Source organism: Xenia sp. Carnegie-2017, unplaced genomic scaffold, assembly GCF_021976095.1.
Source record: "Xenia sp. Carnegie-2017 unplaced genomic scaffold, XeniaSp_v1 HiC_scaffold_17, whole genome shotgun sequence".
Classification (NCBI taxonomy): domain Eukaryota; kingdom Metazoa; phylum Cnidaria; class Anthozoa; order Malacalcyonacea; family Xeniidae; genus Xenia; species Xenia sp. Carnegie-2017.
The window spans coordinates 412,090-429,287 of record NW_025813479.1 but is presented as its reverse complement, the minus strand read 5'-3'; the positions used below and the strand labels follow the sequence as shown (position 1 = coordinate 429,287).

Below are 17,198 nucleotides of genomic sequence, written 5' to 3'. Positions count from 1 at the left end.
CGATCTGGAAAAAGTTGCTCTTGAAAATTGGGGTGCAACTGTTAAAAGCCATAATTGACCAGAGCACACGGTTCTATTTGCTTAAGACTATTTGTTATTTTCAAAACAATTACAACTTACATATACGTGATGGTATTGAGATCTGTGGATTTTTCTAAAAATAACAACTCTTTAGAAGGCATAGAAATAACAGATGATTAAATTTGATGATATTTAGAGCACTCGTTAAATGTACTATGCGTACATGAAATTAGCTAGCACATGTTAAAGCTTTCACATTTTGTTTTTTTTCCAAATGTTACTTAATTTTCTTAGTAACGGCAACAGGAATCTACTTTCATTTGTTGTTACAGTTAAATATCTTGTAGTTTCAAATGACAAATCTCATTTGCAACTTTGAAATAAATTATCGTAATGATTGTGTAATGCTGTAAATCTTGGAGTTGATTTTTATTTGACTCTTATATTATTTGGGAATGCAACGACAATATAATTTTGACAAAGATTGTTTATCAGAAATTGCCGACGTTTTAAGTGGAGAACATCATAGCTTTTAATTCCCCGTGAGGTGTATATCAAATTCTGTTGACTGTGAAAAAAATTTAAGCAGAGTTTGGCATTAACAGATCTTGCAGCTTTTACGTCTTTGTACTTCGTGTACGAACTAACGTCGTTACGTTTTTATTGGTCTTTTTTCAATAGCACCTCAACATTAAAATGCCTGCATGTACCAATATTGTGTATGAAAGTCTTATTGGAAAACATGGGCAACGTTACCAAATTTAAAGTGAATACATCACAAACATTGAGTATTTTCAATTCAATATATTTGTGTATGTTAAAAACGCATATTATTTAGTAAACTATCCTATAATAATTTTGCAACGTTCAACTTTTTTGTACATAGTTACATTAACCAGCCCGCAACTTTTGTTTTTTTTTTTGGATATCTATTGTTTTATAGTGGGTGTCACACAAAAAATTTCTTCCTGACAGGTTCAAGTTTTTGGGTTAACTACGTCACTGATTTACTGTATTTCCATGTGTAGTTAAGCCATTCAGTTGTTTCAATAACTACATGTTAATGAAACGTAGCTGACTTTGCTGTTTGTTACCCCTTGGTATACTCCCTGTCTGAGCATCTCGGTTAATCTAATTCCACAGGTCGCTAACCCAAAGTTAGCTGATGTCAGCTGATGTCAAGTTAAAAATAATTCTTCAATTGTATCGTATATTGATTGCTCCTGAAGAAGAATCTAATAAAAGAATCAAATAAATTTTGAAAATAGAACTTATTTACTCGTTTAGCGTTATATAAGTCTTTCGTATGAGCTCTGAACGTGAGTTCAATGTACTAGAACGCTATTAAATTTTGTGATTATTTTATTCACTAGCGAAGAAGTTATTTACAACAGTCGTGAGTATTCTTTATGTTAGAATTTATTTCAGGCTTTTTATATATTTGGCTAAACAAGGTGCAGTTATTACACAGCGGATAATGTACTTGAAATTTGAGTAGTTTTACGTAATTATAAAGTAAAGTGCGTAAGTTAAAGTAGCGCGTTTGAGTAAGTGTAGGATTGGCTATTTCCTCTATTGCTAATACATAAATCTAGATGAATAACATACGCACGTTATGTACGTCACTACAGGAGCCCCCGGCTAGTGTCAAAATTAATGAAATTAATGAGAAGCGATTTTTTTTCGCATAGGTATATATGTATTTATGTAAAATCAACGGTATAATATGTAATCCAATTGACAATATTCTATTTCTCTCTTTCACCTTTAAAGTTATGCTTTTTAATTTAGAAATTTTCAATGATAAAAAACACACCTGATTTATACAACGCAGAATGTATTTGTATCGTTAAATTTTGCATCCCAAAATCTACCCGTATTTCCATTATCAGCATTTTCAGATAGAGATGACTTTATTGTTGCAGAGTTTGTTACATGGAATTATCTTTGATATTTATTCAAAACTTATTTATTAAGAGTTTTTGTTATTCCATAGTGCTACATTTATATATATTCAAGGAACTATTTATCATAACAAAACGGATGGCGAAACCCTACTGTTGCATTCCACCGTCTTAAGAACGACAACAACATTTGAGGACTTTGAAATTTGTTGGTAGCTTTGCTAATTTCTTTGATTTTCTCATTATGGGTTCGTCGATGTCATTAACAGAAGAAGAGAAAACCATTTTATTAGAAGCTAAACAACATGTGAAGGAAAAAGGACTCGATGGTATGCGTGATGTATACAAAGATATGATGAAATCATGGACGGAAGTCTCGTTTAAGTTTGCCATAACAGGATCAAATACCTACCTCAGATCATCTTTCTTTAAAGCTCTATTAAGGTTTGTAGATTAAGGTTTAAGGTTTATGTCTATTAAGGTTTGTAGATCAATCTTTAAACAGTCAGAATGTTATTGAATTATATTAATATAGGTTTGTTGTGCTGTAATTTGTTTCAAATTAGCATTTTTAAAGTGTCAGTTATCATCTTAAAGATGAAAGTTCGAAATGTATTTTTATGCTTACACACGTATGAAGACAATGCAGACTACTTTAAATGAATCATAATTAGTCAAAGTGAAAACAGTGTACGTCTGCCAAACATCATCGGCGCGGATTTAAAAAACTTCGTCGTTGTAACGTGTAATCTTTTGAAGTCTAACAAAAAATGTAGGCAAAATTTTAACCATGCACAATTTGACAAAACGTGCGTCAACCCATAAATTTCCTCTAAAGCCTTTCAAACAAATTGATTTATGTCATGGATTTATAAAGGACGTTATTGGCTGCTTGACATGTGGCGCTGGCGTATCGTGGCGTTGTTTCTACATAGCGTATCTTTATCCGCTCTAGGGTTGTACTTGTAGTTCTTTGTGGGTTATTGAAAATGAAACCTTTCTTCTTCTCATCTCATGTGGACAATTTTTTATCTAAACCATTTACTTCTTTTGTAGTTTTGGTGCAGATGACACAAATTATACACATCTCGAACATGATAATAAGATAGAACTCTGTGATCTCCCTGGTATCGAGACATTTAAGAATTTCAAATCATTTTGCCAAAGTATTGGTGGTCTTAACAGCTATGACGCATTTCTTATGTTTTGTAAGTCAAAGCTAACATGTCAAGAAAAGGAGCTCGCTGAAAAGCTTTCAAAAGAGTTTGAAATACCTTTCATTTTTGTGTACAAAATCGTCGATGGTAGTTCCAAGATGGTGGAAGAAAACAATTCTTTAAATTGTCCAAAAGATTTTGTAAAAGATGGCTCAGACCTCTATGTCATTGACAAGAAAATAATAGAAAATGTTCAAAATTTTAGTACTCTGTGTGAAGATATCATTGGCAAATTGATAAAACGTCGAAATCAGTATTTTGTACGATGTTTTAGCGAAGAAATTTACAAAAACAAACACTTTACTGAAAAAGATAGACTTTTAGCTGAAGCAAAGTACAGCATTACAAAACATGGTGTGAGTGGCCTTAATGAACTCTACCAAAAGCAAATTGACTCGTTGAAAAATACGGAGATACATCTTGCCATAACAGGAGGTAGTGGAACTGGAAAATCGTCTTTTATTAACGCAGTGAGAGGGTAATATCTATTTTCATTTGCGTTTAAGCAAATTTAAATTAATTACTTCGAAATTTTCAAAAATGACAACTAGCATAGCAAGCCTAAAGAATGATAATAATTAGGACTTTAATGCTACATTATACAGGAAGCAATTATTCTTATATGTACTTCACATGGTTGGAACACAATATGTTTTCTATTTAGACTAAAAGCTCATCAAAACGGGGCAGCCCAAGTCGACGTAGTAGAGAAAACAAAAGTACCAACTTCGTATCCTCACCCAAAAATCAAAGAAATTATTTTCTGTGATTTACCTGGCCTTAGATCGCCCGAAACGTCGGATCTCCAAGAATACTGCGAAAAGATGGACTTGAAAAGTTACGACGCAATTCTTATTTTTGGCAAAACACGGTTCTTTCACCAAGACAGAGAGTTGGCAAAAAAAGTCTCAAAAGAGCTCGGTAAACCTTTCCTTTTCATCCGCACCAACATTGATCACGAACTCAAAAATGCCGAAGACGACGAAGGAAAGGAGTTTAAAAAAGAATCTGTCTTAAAGAGAATGAGAAAAGATAGTTTGGAAAATTTGAAAGATTTAATTCATGATGAAAACAATATCTACATGATTGACAACAAGTTCACGAGTGAATATGATTTTCAACGTTTGAAAGAATCTATCGCTGATATTTTAACAAAAGAAGACTTCATAGCTTCCTTCAAGAGCAAAACAAAAGAAATCATTGAATTTAAAGCCAAATTCTGTAAAGGTATGTCTTGCATATATAAGTTCATGGGCGTACGAGCCTCCTTTTGTTTGGGAGAGCACCACACTTCTTTGCTCGGACTAAATTTTTTTATTTGATTTGAAAAAATTTAATCTTTGTAGAAATAGCGTTGGCTACAAAAGCTCTGCAGATATTAACGCTTCTGAAAAGACAAGGTATTTGCATTCCACATCACGTCTTTTACTAGAAATATCTTTAGTCTAAATATCTATTGTTTTGATTGGTGTTCATAGCTCAACTGCTTTTGTAAATTTCAAACTGCCATGCTCTTCTAAAATCAACAATTTTCGGAAACGTTGTTCTCTGACAGTAAAGTAAAAGAATTTTACCATAAAAAAGTTAAGTAAAAATTGTATTATGAAGGTTTGGCTTTTGTTGTTACCTTAGTTAGTATTTTAGAGAAAAGGTAATACGTCAAATATTTTCGTCAATTCCTTGAAATAAAATTTATTTACGATGTAACTACGGGAGTATATCAGCGGCTTTGTTTAGATTTTTGTTTTGTTTTTGCCAATTTGTCTTTTTTATAAGAAGCGTTTGTAGCTGTCGAACCGAGCTTTCAGGTTAGTGGCTAACCTTTATGTTGGCGAACTTAAATAAAACTGGGATTATAACTCACCGCATGATCTTACAAACCTAAATTTTTTAGGGGGGGCGGCCGGAACATTTTCAATCTTAAATGATCCAATTCATCCAACTTTTCAGCCAATAATTCCCAACTAGCTTTGTCTGTCCAACACTTTGAGGGGCTGCCACTCCCATGTCTCCCCCTCCTTATACCCGTATGAGTCGTCTCAATGCTATTATTGAAACCAAGTCTTTTTTGTAGTTGTTATTTAGGCCTTGTGCAGTTACTGCAGTAATCTACGTGTGATACATATGTCCCTAGCTACTATAATTTACAGTAGGATTTACAATTCTACTTATTTGATTATATGCCACAAAAATCTGCATTTTGACCAGAAAACTAAAATATTTATAACAATTTTACCTACACAAAACAATGATCTTGAATATCGTCAGAGAACGGAGAAAACATTCCGGCTATCTTTTCTATTTCTGATGACAGTAATCGTGCGTCTCGAGTTCATAAATTATTGTAGTTTTGCCACGGTAGTGTTCGAATCTCATAGCTTTCCTTTAACATCTTTGTTCACAAAGACATCTTATCATGAGGACATTTTGAATAATGTTTATTTGATATTTACTTCCAAGTTATCCATAGTGCTAGGCTAACTGTTTTTTCAACTGTAGTTAACAAATACATTTTTTTGTTTAGAGTTATTTTTTGATACAATTTGCATATGTACATTTATTTAAGTCGATATGGCAACCATTTATACCAGCACTATCGAAATCGATAAAAATCTTTTCATTCTTTAAAATTCCAAAATGCAAGTTGGATTCAGTACTTTGCATGAAACTTGTATGTACAGCGTTGCCGCTCATTTTTGTGCCTATCACTAAAGTTTAACTATGTTATACAGCTTATACAGATTCTTGTACAAAAACAGAACTTTAAAACCCTTGAGAAACTCTTTTAGTTTGAAGACTTCCAGATGCCAAACAAGACTTAGTTGTCACTACATGACTAGTCAAAAGTTACTTTACAAATTATAGACTAAATTACTATTCACTCGAATCACACCTGCAAAAGAAAAAAAACAGCTGTTCATATTCTTTGTCAGTTTTATGTAGCAAATAGTTGATATTGTATTTTTTAGTGATTTTTCTAATATTGAAGGTAACGCAATGCTTTGATTTTTATTATGGCTTATCGAACAAATTAGGTTCCTGCTTTGAAGCAAGTGCCGCACCTTAGAACGATTTTAAAAACAATTTAAAAACAAACCTAAAACGAAGCCGTCTGCCATTATATTCCTAATAAATTTCTGATAATTGAATCGCAAATATTCTATTGCTCCAGAGTTGATGTAAACGTGTATATTTTTTCAAAATACTTATGAAGCAATGAAAACATGACTTACTTAAAGCTCACATTAGTATGCTAAGTGATATGTCAAATATTTTAGCAATGTTATTTACGTTGTCAATAGCCTGAAAAATTTCCAGGTACTAATGTTAAATACAAAAATATAAAATTCCGATATTTAGGCTCAACTTTTTGTTTACTATTAGTTTTTGTTCATATTTTACATCTATTATTAAACTTTTAAATTCCACAAAAAAAGTTTACTTATTGGTTTGCAAACCATAACATAGTATAACAAAAAACTATTTCGCGCTTTCCGCTATTTATGCGTGTGTTTATTATCATTAAAATATGGACACATTTCCTTGAATTGTACATTTTGCTTTGAATACAGTATTTAAATTTTTAATATAATTGTTAAGAAAGGATATCTATTAATGTTTTCAAACAGTCTCGATGAGAGACAATGTAGTTTCAACATAATTCAAATATTTCAATCACATGTTTAACTTTAAAAAAAGTAATTAATTTGAATGCTGTAAAATAAGAGAGTTTATTATGTTAAAAAATTTTATCCTTTGATTTTGGCACTGACGAGGATAGTAAAAGGTGTTCTCGTACAGAAGTTTTTATACATACGTTTTCTGCTGACATATACATCAGTAGTTTTGATAGTCAACAAAATCATTAATTTTGTAAATTTCGATGAATTCCTTCCAAAATTTAGGAGCGTTTTGAAAAGCAGTTTTCAAAAAACACCTTTTGTGTATAACTTATAGCTTACTACAGCTAATAATATGCTAAATGTTTTTTTTTGCAGTCTTTTGCATGTCCAAAAAGGCCCTGAAAAGATTCCTGTTGATCATCCTCAAAGTCAAAAGATTAAACTCTGGGATCTACGTTCAACTAATTATTTTTTTTGTTGCTCATCATCCTCTTGTTGCTTACCATCATCTTGCTGTTTACTATCATCCTGTTGCTTACCATCATCTTACTTTTTAGCATCATCTTGTTGTTCACCATCAACCTGCTTCTCTAATAATTTTTGCTGTGAAACGTTTGATGCATTTCTTATATTTACAAAATCAAGAGTAACTGACAAAGAGAAAAAATGCAGATGTCATTTCAAAAAAGCTCGCAAAGCCTTTTTTGTTCGTTTGCACTGACGCTGAAGACGATGAAAGAAAGATGTATGACAACCAAGAAACTCTTTCGAGTAAAATAAAAACAGATCGTTTTCAAAATGTTAAAGATTTGGTTGAAGATGAGTCAGACATTCACGTAATTGATACTGAGTATACGAACAAAAGTTAGACCGTCTGCGTAACAATATCATTTTTAAGTTCGTGAAACGTAGTAAACATTACTTTTTGCATTCTTTGAATGAGGCTTTATACGTTGCAAATGCAAAGAAAAAGAAGGATCTTTTGAAAAAAGCTCAGAAACACGGCACTGCAAATATTCAGGACTTTTATAGCATGTATTTAATTCCCTTGTTGATAGACGCAGAGAAAATTTTGCCATAACAGGAGATTCTGGTAAGGGAAGTCATCCTTCATCAACGCTGTGAGAGGGTAATTTTAATTAAGTAACTAGAAATAGAAAATATTACTTTGTAAAAATTTATAGCATCAATGGCTAACTGGAAATTATCAAGTCACCTTACATTTATACGTCCATACATGTCTGGTGAATGTTTAAATCAATGGCGTCAATCGTACGTTAATGCGTGTGGGTAACATATATATACATATATATAAAAGATAAACGTTTCTCCGGATTTTTAAATGATTTTTATTGAGCTTTCGACTCGTTGCTTCGAGCCTTCATCAGAATGAGGATATTTATTTACACGTGCTTTTAGCTTGGAGACGTTTAAAATCCGGAGAAACGTTTATCTTTTATATATTCAATGCCTGGATTACAAATTTTCAAACTTATATACATATATATATGTGTGTGTAATGTTGTGTATGTTTAGCTACTTCTTTACGAAAACAATTGAAAAATTAACTGTTAACTTTTGATTTTTGTCTGCTCGTCATTGGCCCTGTCAAGCAATTTATTCAGTAAGAGTGAATAAGCTCAGAAATAATCAGAATAAGGTGTGTTGACAAAATTAAAGTATTAAATTTCCTTTATTCAGAATGAAAGCAAACGAAAAAGGAGCAGCGAAAGTTGGTGTTAAAGAATCAACCTTCGTGGCCGCTAAGTATTTACTTCTAAAAAACAAAAACATCATTTTCTGGGATCTACCTGGCATTGGAACACCTACCTACCCCAATCTTGAAGAATACATTAAAAAAGTTGATGACCTAGAGAAGTATGACGCATTTCTCATTTTTTTCAAAACACGATTCACTCAACATGACAAAGAACTGGCTGAGAATGTTTCAAAAGAGTTAAAAAAGCCTTTCTTTTTTGTTCGTACCAACGTTGATTGCGATCTCAAGAAGCCAAAGAAGATGTAGGACCGCAGTTTGATGAAGGATCTGTCTTGGAAAGAATGAAAAATGATTGTTTGAAAAACTTGGAAGATTTCATTGACGATGAGGAACATATCCTCATGATTGACAACAAGGTTACCGGGCAATATGATTTTCAACGAATGCAAGAATCGATAGCCAAGGCTTTGCCAGTCGAAAAAAAGGCGAGGAGTTACGTTAGTTCTGTGGCTAATATAACACATGCTACCATAAGAATTAAGGCCAAAGCTTTAAGAGGTACGAGTGGTTGCTTTTTGTGTAACATTCAAGTTATCAAAAAGTGATAACTTGTATTTTTATGTTTTAGCTCATGTTCCAGATGCAACTGTTTTATTCGTAAAGGCTGAATCACAAGTTTTGGTGGAAATAACTGAAAAGGAAGTCAGTCGATATCGTCGTGAATTTTGGTTAACTTCGGAATCGGAAAATCAGCAGATTTTTGAAAAAGTCCGAAAAGACTTTAAGAAAGAGTCAGTTAAAGAGTCAGAAGTCCATTGGCGTATAACTATCTTTTACAAAAAACCAGCAGTTTTGAAGAAGAAGCTCTGAAGGCTTGCACTACGAAGTCAGAGATGACAACAACTCACAAGGATTCATAAACTAAACTACAATTAAGAATCAGTTATAGTTTGCAAAATATTTTTATTCAAGCAGAAATTGACCCATAATCGTATGAATCAACACAGTACATAGTAACTCAAAATTTGTTATATAGAAGTCATTTTACATAACAATTTAAAAAACGCGCTAGTGATCCAATTGATTTTCATTGTCAAATTAGTTTTCTTGAAATCGAACGATTACTGTATACTTGCTAAGTTTTATTTCTTCAAAATTAATTAATTCAATTAATTCAATTATTCACCTATTTGTTATAGCTTTATGGAGTTCTACTATAGACTATAGTATTTTTGTTTAATCTCTGTACAGACCAAGTTCATCTAGACCGCATAACTGTCAAACGTGAATCATAAATTAGTTTGGAAGACCTTATTCACAAAGTATTAAAACTTAAATGTGCTAAATGTGTTCTTACTTGCAAATAAGGTGTTTTTTCGTTTCTACAATATTCTAATTACTTCCAGGAACTAATTATCATATCATGATTGAAGACGAAACCCCACTGTTGTTATTTACTGGTTTATAAACCAAAACAACATTGATAAGTTTGTCTCTGTAAATTTTTTTCAGTCGTTGGTTATAGTCGTATCCGATTCTTTCGTAATGGGTTCATTATCGTCGAAGCCAACATTGACAGAAAAAGAAATAGAAATTTTAAGTGAAGCAAAACAACGATTAAAGGAAAGCGGACTTGATGGATTGAAAATGCACAGATCGTTATACAAAGGTATTTTGGATTAAGGACGAACGTGCCGCTAAAGTTTGCCATAACAGGATCAAACGTTTATCTAAGATCATCTTTCTTCAAGATTCTTTTAAGGTTGGTTTAACTAGGCAGCACTATTTTCATATAGTCAATTTTTAGCTAACTTTGCCTGCACATATTTACATGCATCAATCTTTACACTAAGTGAATACTGGAGATTCTTCAAATGACCACTCAACGGGAAGTAATTTTAATTTTATCGGCAGTAAAAGTAAAGCATTTTCATTTTTGTTGTTTTACGTACATATACATATGACATTTTCACATAACAGTTTACGTCTTTTGTAGATTCGAACAAAATGACGCTAATTATAAACATCCTGACCATAAAAATATCATAGAACTCTTTGATCTACCTGGCATAGAAACATTTAAGGATTTCAGAATATTTTGGAGTGAAATTAGTGGTTTGAACAAATATGACGCATTGCTTATTTTTTGTAAGTCACAGCTTACAAACCATGAAAAAGAACTAGTTGAAAATCTTTCAAGAGATTTTGATAAGCCTTTCGCTTTTGTTAGCGACAACGTCGATTGCGATGACGGAAGTGTTGAAGAAAATGATCGCTTAAAAAGTCTGAATGATTCTTTAAAGTATTGCGCTGGCATCCACAAAGTTGACAAGAAAACGATGGACAACGAGGATGACTTTCGTGGACTGTGTGATAATATCTTGTCAACTTTGATACAATGTCGAAAACAGTATTTTGTTCGTTGTTTAAACAACGAATTTCTCAAAAATAAGGAATTCGTCCAACTAAACACACTTTTAGCTGAACTTGTGGGTGAAAAAGGTGATGCAAATAGTATTGATGAGTTGTGTCAAGAATTAGTTTCCTCGTGGGAAAAATCTGAAATACATCTTGCCGTAATAGGAGCCTGTGAAACAGGAAAATCATCTTTTATTAACGCTGTGAGAGGGTAAATTAACATTTGCTTTATACGAGCCCAAGTTAACTTTTTAACTGCTAACTTTTCATAGTAGCGTACATTATTACTTGAAATTCAAAGTAAAATGATAAATTTGCAACTTTTTAAACCCGTGCAGCTAATGGGGCTGGCGTTCTATATTTAATTTCTAAACTTATCACCAAATCTCTGCTTGGACCCACTTTCGCTCGATAGCCCCCCACCCAATAAAAATGATTTGCCCTGCCCTCCCTGTAACTAATACTGTACTAAATATTTTTGTAAAGGCTTAAAACCGACGACAAAGGGGCAGCACCTGTTGGCGTCGTAGACACAACAAAAGTACCCATTTTCTATTCCTATGCAGGAATAGAAGCATTTATGCTGTGTGATCTACCCGGCTATGGAACACCTGAATTGTGCAGTATTCAAGAATACTGCAAGAAGATAGACTTGACAAAGTATGACGCATTTGTTATTCTTTTCAAATCACGGTTCACTCATCATGATAAAGAGCTGGCTAAAAAAGCTTTTAAAGAGCTCAACAAACCTGTCTTTTTTGTTCGTACAAACGTTTACTACGATGTTCAAAATAATAGGGACGATCTGAACGTACATGAGGAGCAAATGAAAAAACAATTAGCAAAGCAATTCAAGGACAATTTGAAAGGTTTGGCATGTAAAAATGAAAAAGTCTACTTAATTGACAATAAGTTTCCAAACGAATATGATTTTCAACATTTGAAGGAATCGATTGCTTACACTTTATTTCAAGAAACTGATGACAGATTTCTCGAAAAATTTAGAAATGAAACAAATGAAGTCATAGAGCTCAAGGCCAACTTTTTAAGAGGTATGTTATTCACGAAATGAAAATCATGTCCTGAACTAAATTAAGATAAACATACGGACAACAAAAATCTGTCATTCTTACCAAAATTTTGAGTTTTGTTTGGGCCTGGTTGCTCAAAAAATGGTTATCTTATACATTGGACATTATACATTGAAAAAATTTGACGATTTTTCGGGGAATGAACAACAAAAAAATATAATTTCTAGTGTCGATTATTGCCGTTCGTGTAAAGTAATGTGAGTGCTTAGCATCGGCAATAATCTTCATACACGCCAGCTATCCAACATCAAATTTGAAAACTAATAAAGTTACTCAGAAATACTTATTTATGAATGTTCATTAGAGAACAGATATGCAAATGCCACATGAGATATATTTGCATAAGCAATCGCCACGACACTTGCCCGCTATTAGATGTCTGTCGGGTTTTTACTTTGCCACTCGACTTTCGAATTTTGAAAGGAAATTTTCTGAATTTGCCCGAATCGATTTTTCTGGATTTGGGATTTTGACCTCTGAACATCAAACAATCAAATCGAAGGATTCACCGAAGTTATATCGTACTCGTGCATAATTATTATTGCCTCTTGTGTTATAAATTATTTTCTCGTACACCACTGATTCATTATATACATGCAGTTAAAAAGAAGTGCTCACCAGAAAAAAAGTTTAACAGAGTAACATTGAGATAAAGTGCCAAAACATAAGATTTTAGTTAAACAAGAAAAAAAATAGTATATCTAATAACTAATGGATCCTCCTCTTACTTTGATGACAGCTTTGTATAGGTCAAAAAAGAATTTCAATATGTTTATAAAGCTTTGACGGAGATAATTATTATTTGATTATTACAATCCAACATTACTAGTAAGCCCAGGGCATTCTTTTTACTTACTGTATAGGTTTGTTATAGCCAATTATATATGTAAATCCCTGGATTGCATGCAGGGATTCCCGACTAGCAGGGCTGTTAGTAAAACGGTGATTGGTGAGGATATTCATGTATTCAATTTTGTCAGACTGACTTCTTTAAAATTAAATTTCTTTTCAAAAAAATCAATTGAGCAAAACCAACTATATGAAAAAAAACCATCCCCCAAATTTAGCTTTCAAGTTGTGGCTTTCACAACTAGTCGAATACGTAGTGTTAATTTTTCATGTAGATGTAAATTATTATTTCCAAAACCAAACTATATGTTTCAACGATTTAGTCAAAGCAAGGAATGATAATAGTTATTAAAAATTTTGTCTGACAAAAAGATTTGCATAGAAAGCGCATTGTCACATCAGCCTTGAAAGTCACCCCCCCCATCCGACGGGAACCTTAGCCCTTCCGACGTGGAATTCCCGGCTCCACCCCTGATCATGAACAATGTCAACGATAAAAGCAATTGCACTTTTTCGAAAACAGCATAGCTAACACTTCACACTCTTTTTTGCTACAATATTTAAGTATACTTTGAATTTTTCATCTTTCTTTCCGCACAAAAATGGATTTTGGAAAAACCAAATAACGTCAAACCATTGTATTTATGGCGGCATCCTTTATCGAAATGATATGATTCATCTGCAAAACAATTTTTTCGATTTCAATTATTATTTATACAACGATTCACAGCGATCTCAATTAAATATCACAGAATGAATTAATTCAATTTTCAATTATTAAAAAGTATTTTCCACTTTGAACCGTTGGAATAATTTAACTCTTTTATGGGCCACTGAATTTTTGCATATGTGGAGAAAACAAGGTCACTTGAGATAACGAATCTTGAGTTTAAATTATGTGGTTAGGAGTTGTTTCATTATTTATTCTAATGGTAACTTTTTGTCATTTCCTTTATTTTTAAAATTTAGATAGAGCGTGGAAGACAAGCACTTTCTTGAGCTTTGTATATAATGTCTCAAAAGGTGAAAATTTCTTTGGGAAGATTATAAATCAAATAAATCGTTATCGTTGTGTATTCGATCTTTTGCATTTAAAGTTTGAAGAAGTCGAAAAATTAGTCGAAGAATGTAGCAAATTATTTTTGAAAAAAGATACTTCGGAAAACAGCAATGTGAAGCTGGACGTGAAGAAGACGCATGACTTCCTTGTGACGTGCATTGATGATCTAGAAAAAAAAGCTTTAAAATAAAATAAAGCTACATTCTCTTTCTCTTTGTTAATGGTACCAGTGACGCTGCCAGCCCACAAGTTTGTTCATGCTATGTAAGTATTTCATTGTTCATTGACTTTAATAACAATAAATTTTTAAAGAAATAAATAAGGGTAATGAGGACAAATTTACACAGTATACAAACAAAATTGCAGGTTGGCTACACCAATTGATATATCAACGACAATATTAACGAACTTAACCAGTAGCGGATCCAGCGTTAGTCAAAATAAATTAAAGCTATTTAATTTTTAATTCAAAGTACTTTCAGAAAAACGCTATTGGTTTTCAATTTCTAAAGAATATAATTTCACCAATGGATATGCTTCAAAGGGGCTTAAAAATGTAAAAATATGCCAAAATGTGCTGCAGTAATTTATTTTGACTTACTCTAGATCGGTCACCGAACTTAACATATGTTACACATATTTAGTATTTTGTCTTAGCCAATTTTTTTGTAAAAGTAGAAATTATTTGTGGTTTGCATTAAGTGATATATCTGCAAATTGAATTTTTTCTGGAACTATAAACGTTAATATCAACGGTGCAAAATGCTCTTATTACTTCATTCTTCAAGAAATTATAGGAGCTTAAAATCTCGTGTGTAGTTGTGAATTATTCAATTGTGAATTACTACTAAAGCATATTCTTCAAGACGATCAATTTACAGTAGAAGGAAGTAAACTGTAACTTCCAGCGGTAGGTCTTCAGCATTTTCAAAGGACTTTTTGACCAAGAGTTGCTCGATTATCTCGGTTGATTTTTCTTTAGGAAGATTCAATTCAAGATACAATCTAGGAATTAGTTTACTTGAGATCAGCTGACAAGGATCCCAAGTAAAGTGTTGCCATAACACCTGTAAGTTGTTGCCATAACAAGCGATAAGATGTGTGTAACCAAAAGGGCTTCTAAATTTATTAAATTAAAATTCTTTGGACTCACAATTAAACTCACATTTTATAAGCTTCAAAAACTCCCAACTATAAACAAAGTTTACCATTCATAAATTTTTTTATAGAAAATCAAACGCCCCATTTATGTTTAGTTTCTCCCAACAGTGGTACCTTCCCCAATTGTATTTTAGTGACTAAAATATCAAAAAAGTTCCAATCTTATTACGCTGTCTTCTGGCTGACAGATTTTATTAAAATCTTTTTCACACATCCAGCAAATGGACCCGCCAAATATATACGGTTATAGTCTATACTGTGCTTCATTCAGATATTTTGCTTTTGTTTGTTTAGCCAATTTTCTTTATAATGGGAATAGCACAAATTGTAATAAATTGTTTAAGAAAGAAAAGATGTTTATTTATGTTGACCTTTTGAAGAACTCGAGAGCAGATGTGTTTTCATAATTGATTTGCAAATTCTCTTTGACTGAGTGATTGATTTGATTGGTTGAGCTCGATCTGATCGGTTTGCACAGCCTAATGCAAACACAGCAATAGACAAATGACTTCACGCGTTTTATTGTTTTAATAAATGTCAATCTAAATTACCCTTCAGCAGTATTGATGAAAGAATGTTTTCCTGATCGACTTTATCCTACGAAGGCAAATTTAGCTACCATGTTGTCCAATCATCGATGTAGTAAGCGCTTATACCATTGAGGCTGATTTGCAATCCTGTAAACTGCTGAAACAGTGGGGGTTTGTCTGAAAGCATATTTATGGTAAATAGCTCTTGGAATGATTCAAAAAGAAAATGAAATATCTCATTTGTAACTTTGTGATAAAAGAATCTGAAATACTAGAATGATTTCTGCTTCTTGGTACGAGTCCTAGGTATGGTTTTACAGTTCTTTTCAAAGATCAAATTTTGATAAAAGTCAAGGTGAGATGATATAATATGCTGATTTAAATGATAATAGCTTGTCCAAAGGTCGATTTTGGGATTTTGCATGATCAAGCAAAGGATACGAAAGCTTTATATGGTTAACATAATACCAGTTCAGTAAGTTTCTTAATTACAAACTGAAAACTAGGAATTCAACCAAGAGAAGCATGCAAGCTATTTTAACTGCGTAAGCTATGAGCAATGTTTGAAATTATTTAACCTAAATTCTCTTAATTACCATCAAAGTATTATATCGCATTCGCGGGTGTAACGGAAATTGATTTAAAGTATAATTTGTCCACAGAGCTGTAAGCAATTTTAGATGGAAAATTTTTGTCGAAAAGTAATTCCCCCCCCCGATTTTTCCCATTCGTTAGTCCTTTAATAAGAATCAACACTAGGATTTGTAGCTACTTACAAAATTTTGAGGAGATTTAAATCCGAAAATTGCAATGTTTCATGAATGACATGTTTTTGCTTATAATATGATTTCTTCCTATTTAACATATTAAATTTGGAAACGAAACCTTGCTGTTGCATTTCACCAGCGTGGAAATGAAGATAACATTTATTAGTTACTGAAGTATTTTTTCTGATTTTTGATTTCACACCATGGGCTCACCTAACTCAAAACCAACACTGACAGAATTAGAGAATAGCATTTAAAGGTGGCAAACATCTTTTACAGCAAAAAGGACTCCATGGTATATCTGCTTTCTACAAAAATAAAATGAAGTCTTGGAAGGATGTACCGTTAAAGCTTGCTTTAACGGGATCGAGTTATCATGGAAGATCATCGTTCATCGAAGCTCTCACAGTGTAATTTATATTCTATTTCTTGATATGAGCGACCATGACGGCAATTAATTTAGCCTTCTATGCAATGTCATTTGTTATTTTCAAGCCAATTAATCGACCTTTCACTTCCAAACAATTTAAGTCCAACATGATTAAGCTATTCACTGTCTTAGCAAAGATTCTGCTGCATGCATTGATAATCAAAGTCAAAGTAAAATAGAGTTCTGATCAGCAATTAATCCAAACTTAATAGCTACAACCATTACAGAAATTGATGTTCATTCATGGCAAAAGCAAAACATTTTCATTCTCGTCACGTCCTACTAACATTCATTTTTTTGAGAACATGCGTCTTTTAAAAACACGAATGTTTTTGCAACATTTGTATGAAGGCTTAGCTCTTTTTTTGTAGATTTGACTAAAAAGGAAAAGCTTTACTCATCCTGAT

The 17,198-nt window shown here is 32.5% G+C and overlaps 1 protein-coding gene across 3 annotated transcripts; it reads left to right on the top strand.

Annotated features, from left to right (window-relative positions):
• The first annotated feature begins 2,074 nt into the window (after positions 1-2,074).
• On the top strand, positions 2,075-9,831 carry LOC124437788. Of its 3 annotated transcripts, none has more exons than XR_006945843.1 (7): positions 2,075-2,369; positions 2,982-3,620; positions 3,807-4,369; positions 4,489-4,542; positions 7,141-7,858; positions 8,467-9,043; positions 9,114-9,831. XR_006945843.1 is itself a non-coding variant. In XM_046987722.1 (5 exons), the coding sequence occupies exons 1-5, from the start codon at positions 2,170-2,172 to the stop codon at positions 7,320-7,322; spliced, it is 1,638 nt and encodes a 545-aa protein (XP_046843678.1). In that variant the 5' UTR covers positions 2,075-2,169; the 3' UTR covers positions 7,323-8,026. The 3 variants fall into 3 exon arrangements, 1 of the variants encoding a protein (XP_046843678.1); XR_006945842.1 differs by having other exon boundaries at positions 7,141-7,894; XM_046987722.1 differs by lacking the exons at positions 8,467-9,043; positions 9,114-9,831 and having other exon boundaries at positions 7,141-8,026.
• Positions 9,832-17,198: the final 7,367 nt, after the last annotated feature.

What these genes read in the sequence shown, in the direction of transcription:
- LOC124437788 (XM_046987722.1), top strand. Translation starts at nt 2,170, where the DNA reads ATGGGTTCGTCGATGTCATTAACAGAAGAAGAGAAAACCATTTTATTA. An exon ending in TAAAGCCAAATTCTGTAAAG is followed by an intron (nt 4,370 to 4,488) that starts GTATGTCTTGCA and finishes TAATCTTTGTAG; the next exon opens with AAATAGCGTTGGCTACAAAA. An exon ending in AACGCTTCTGAAAAGACAAG is followed by an intron (nt 4,543 to 7,140) that starts GTATTTGCATTC and finishes TTTTTTTTGCAG; the next exon opens with TCTTTTGCATGTCCAAAAAG.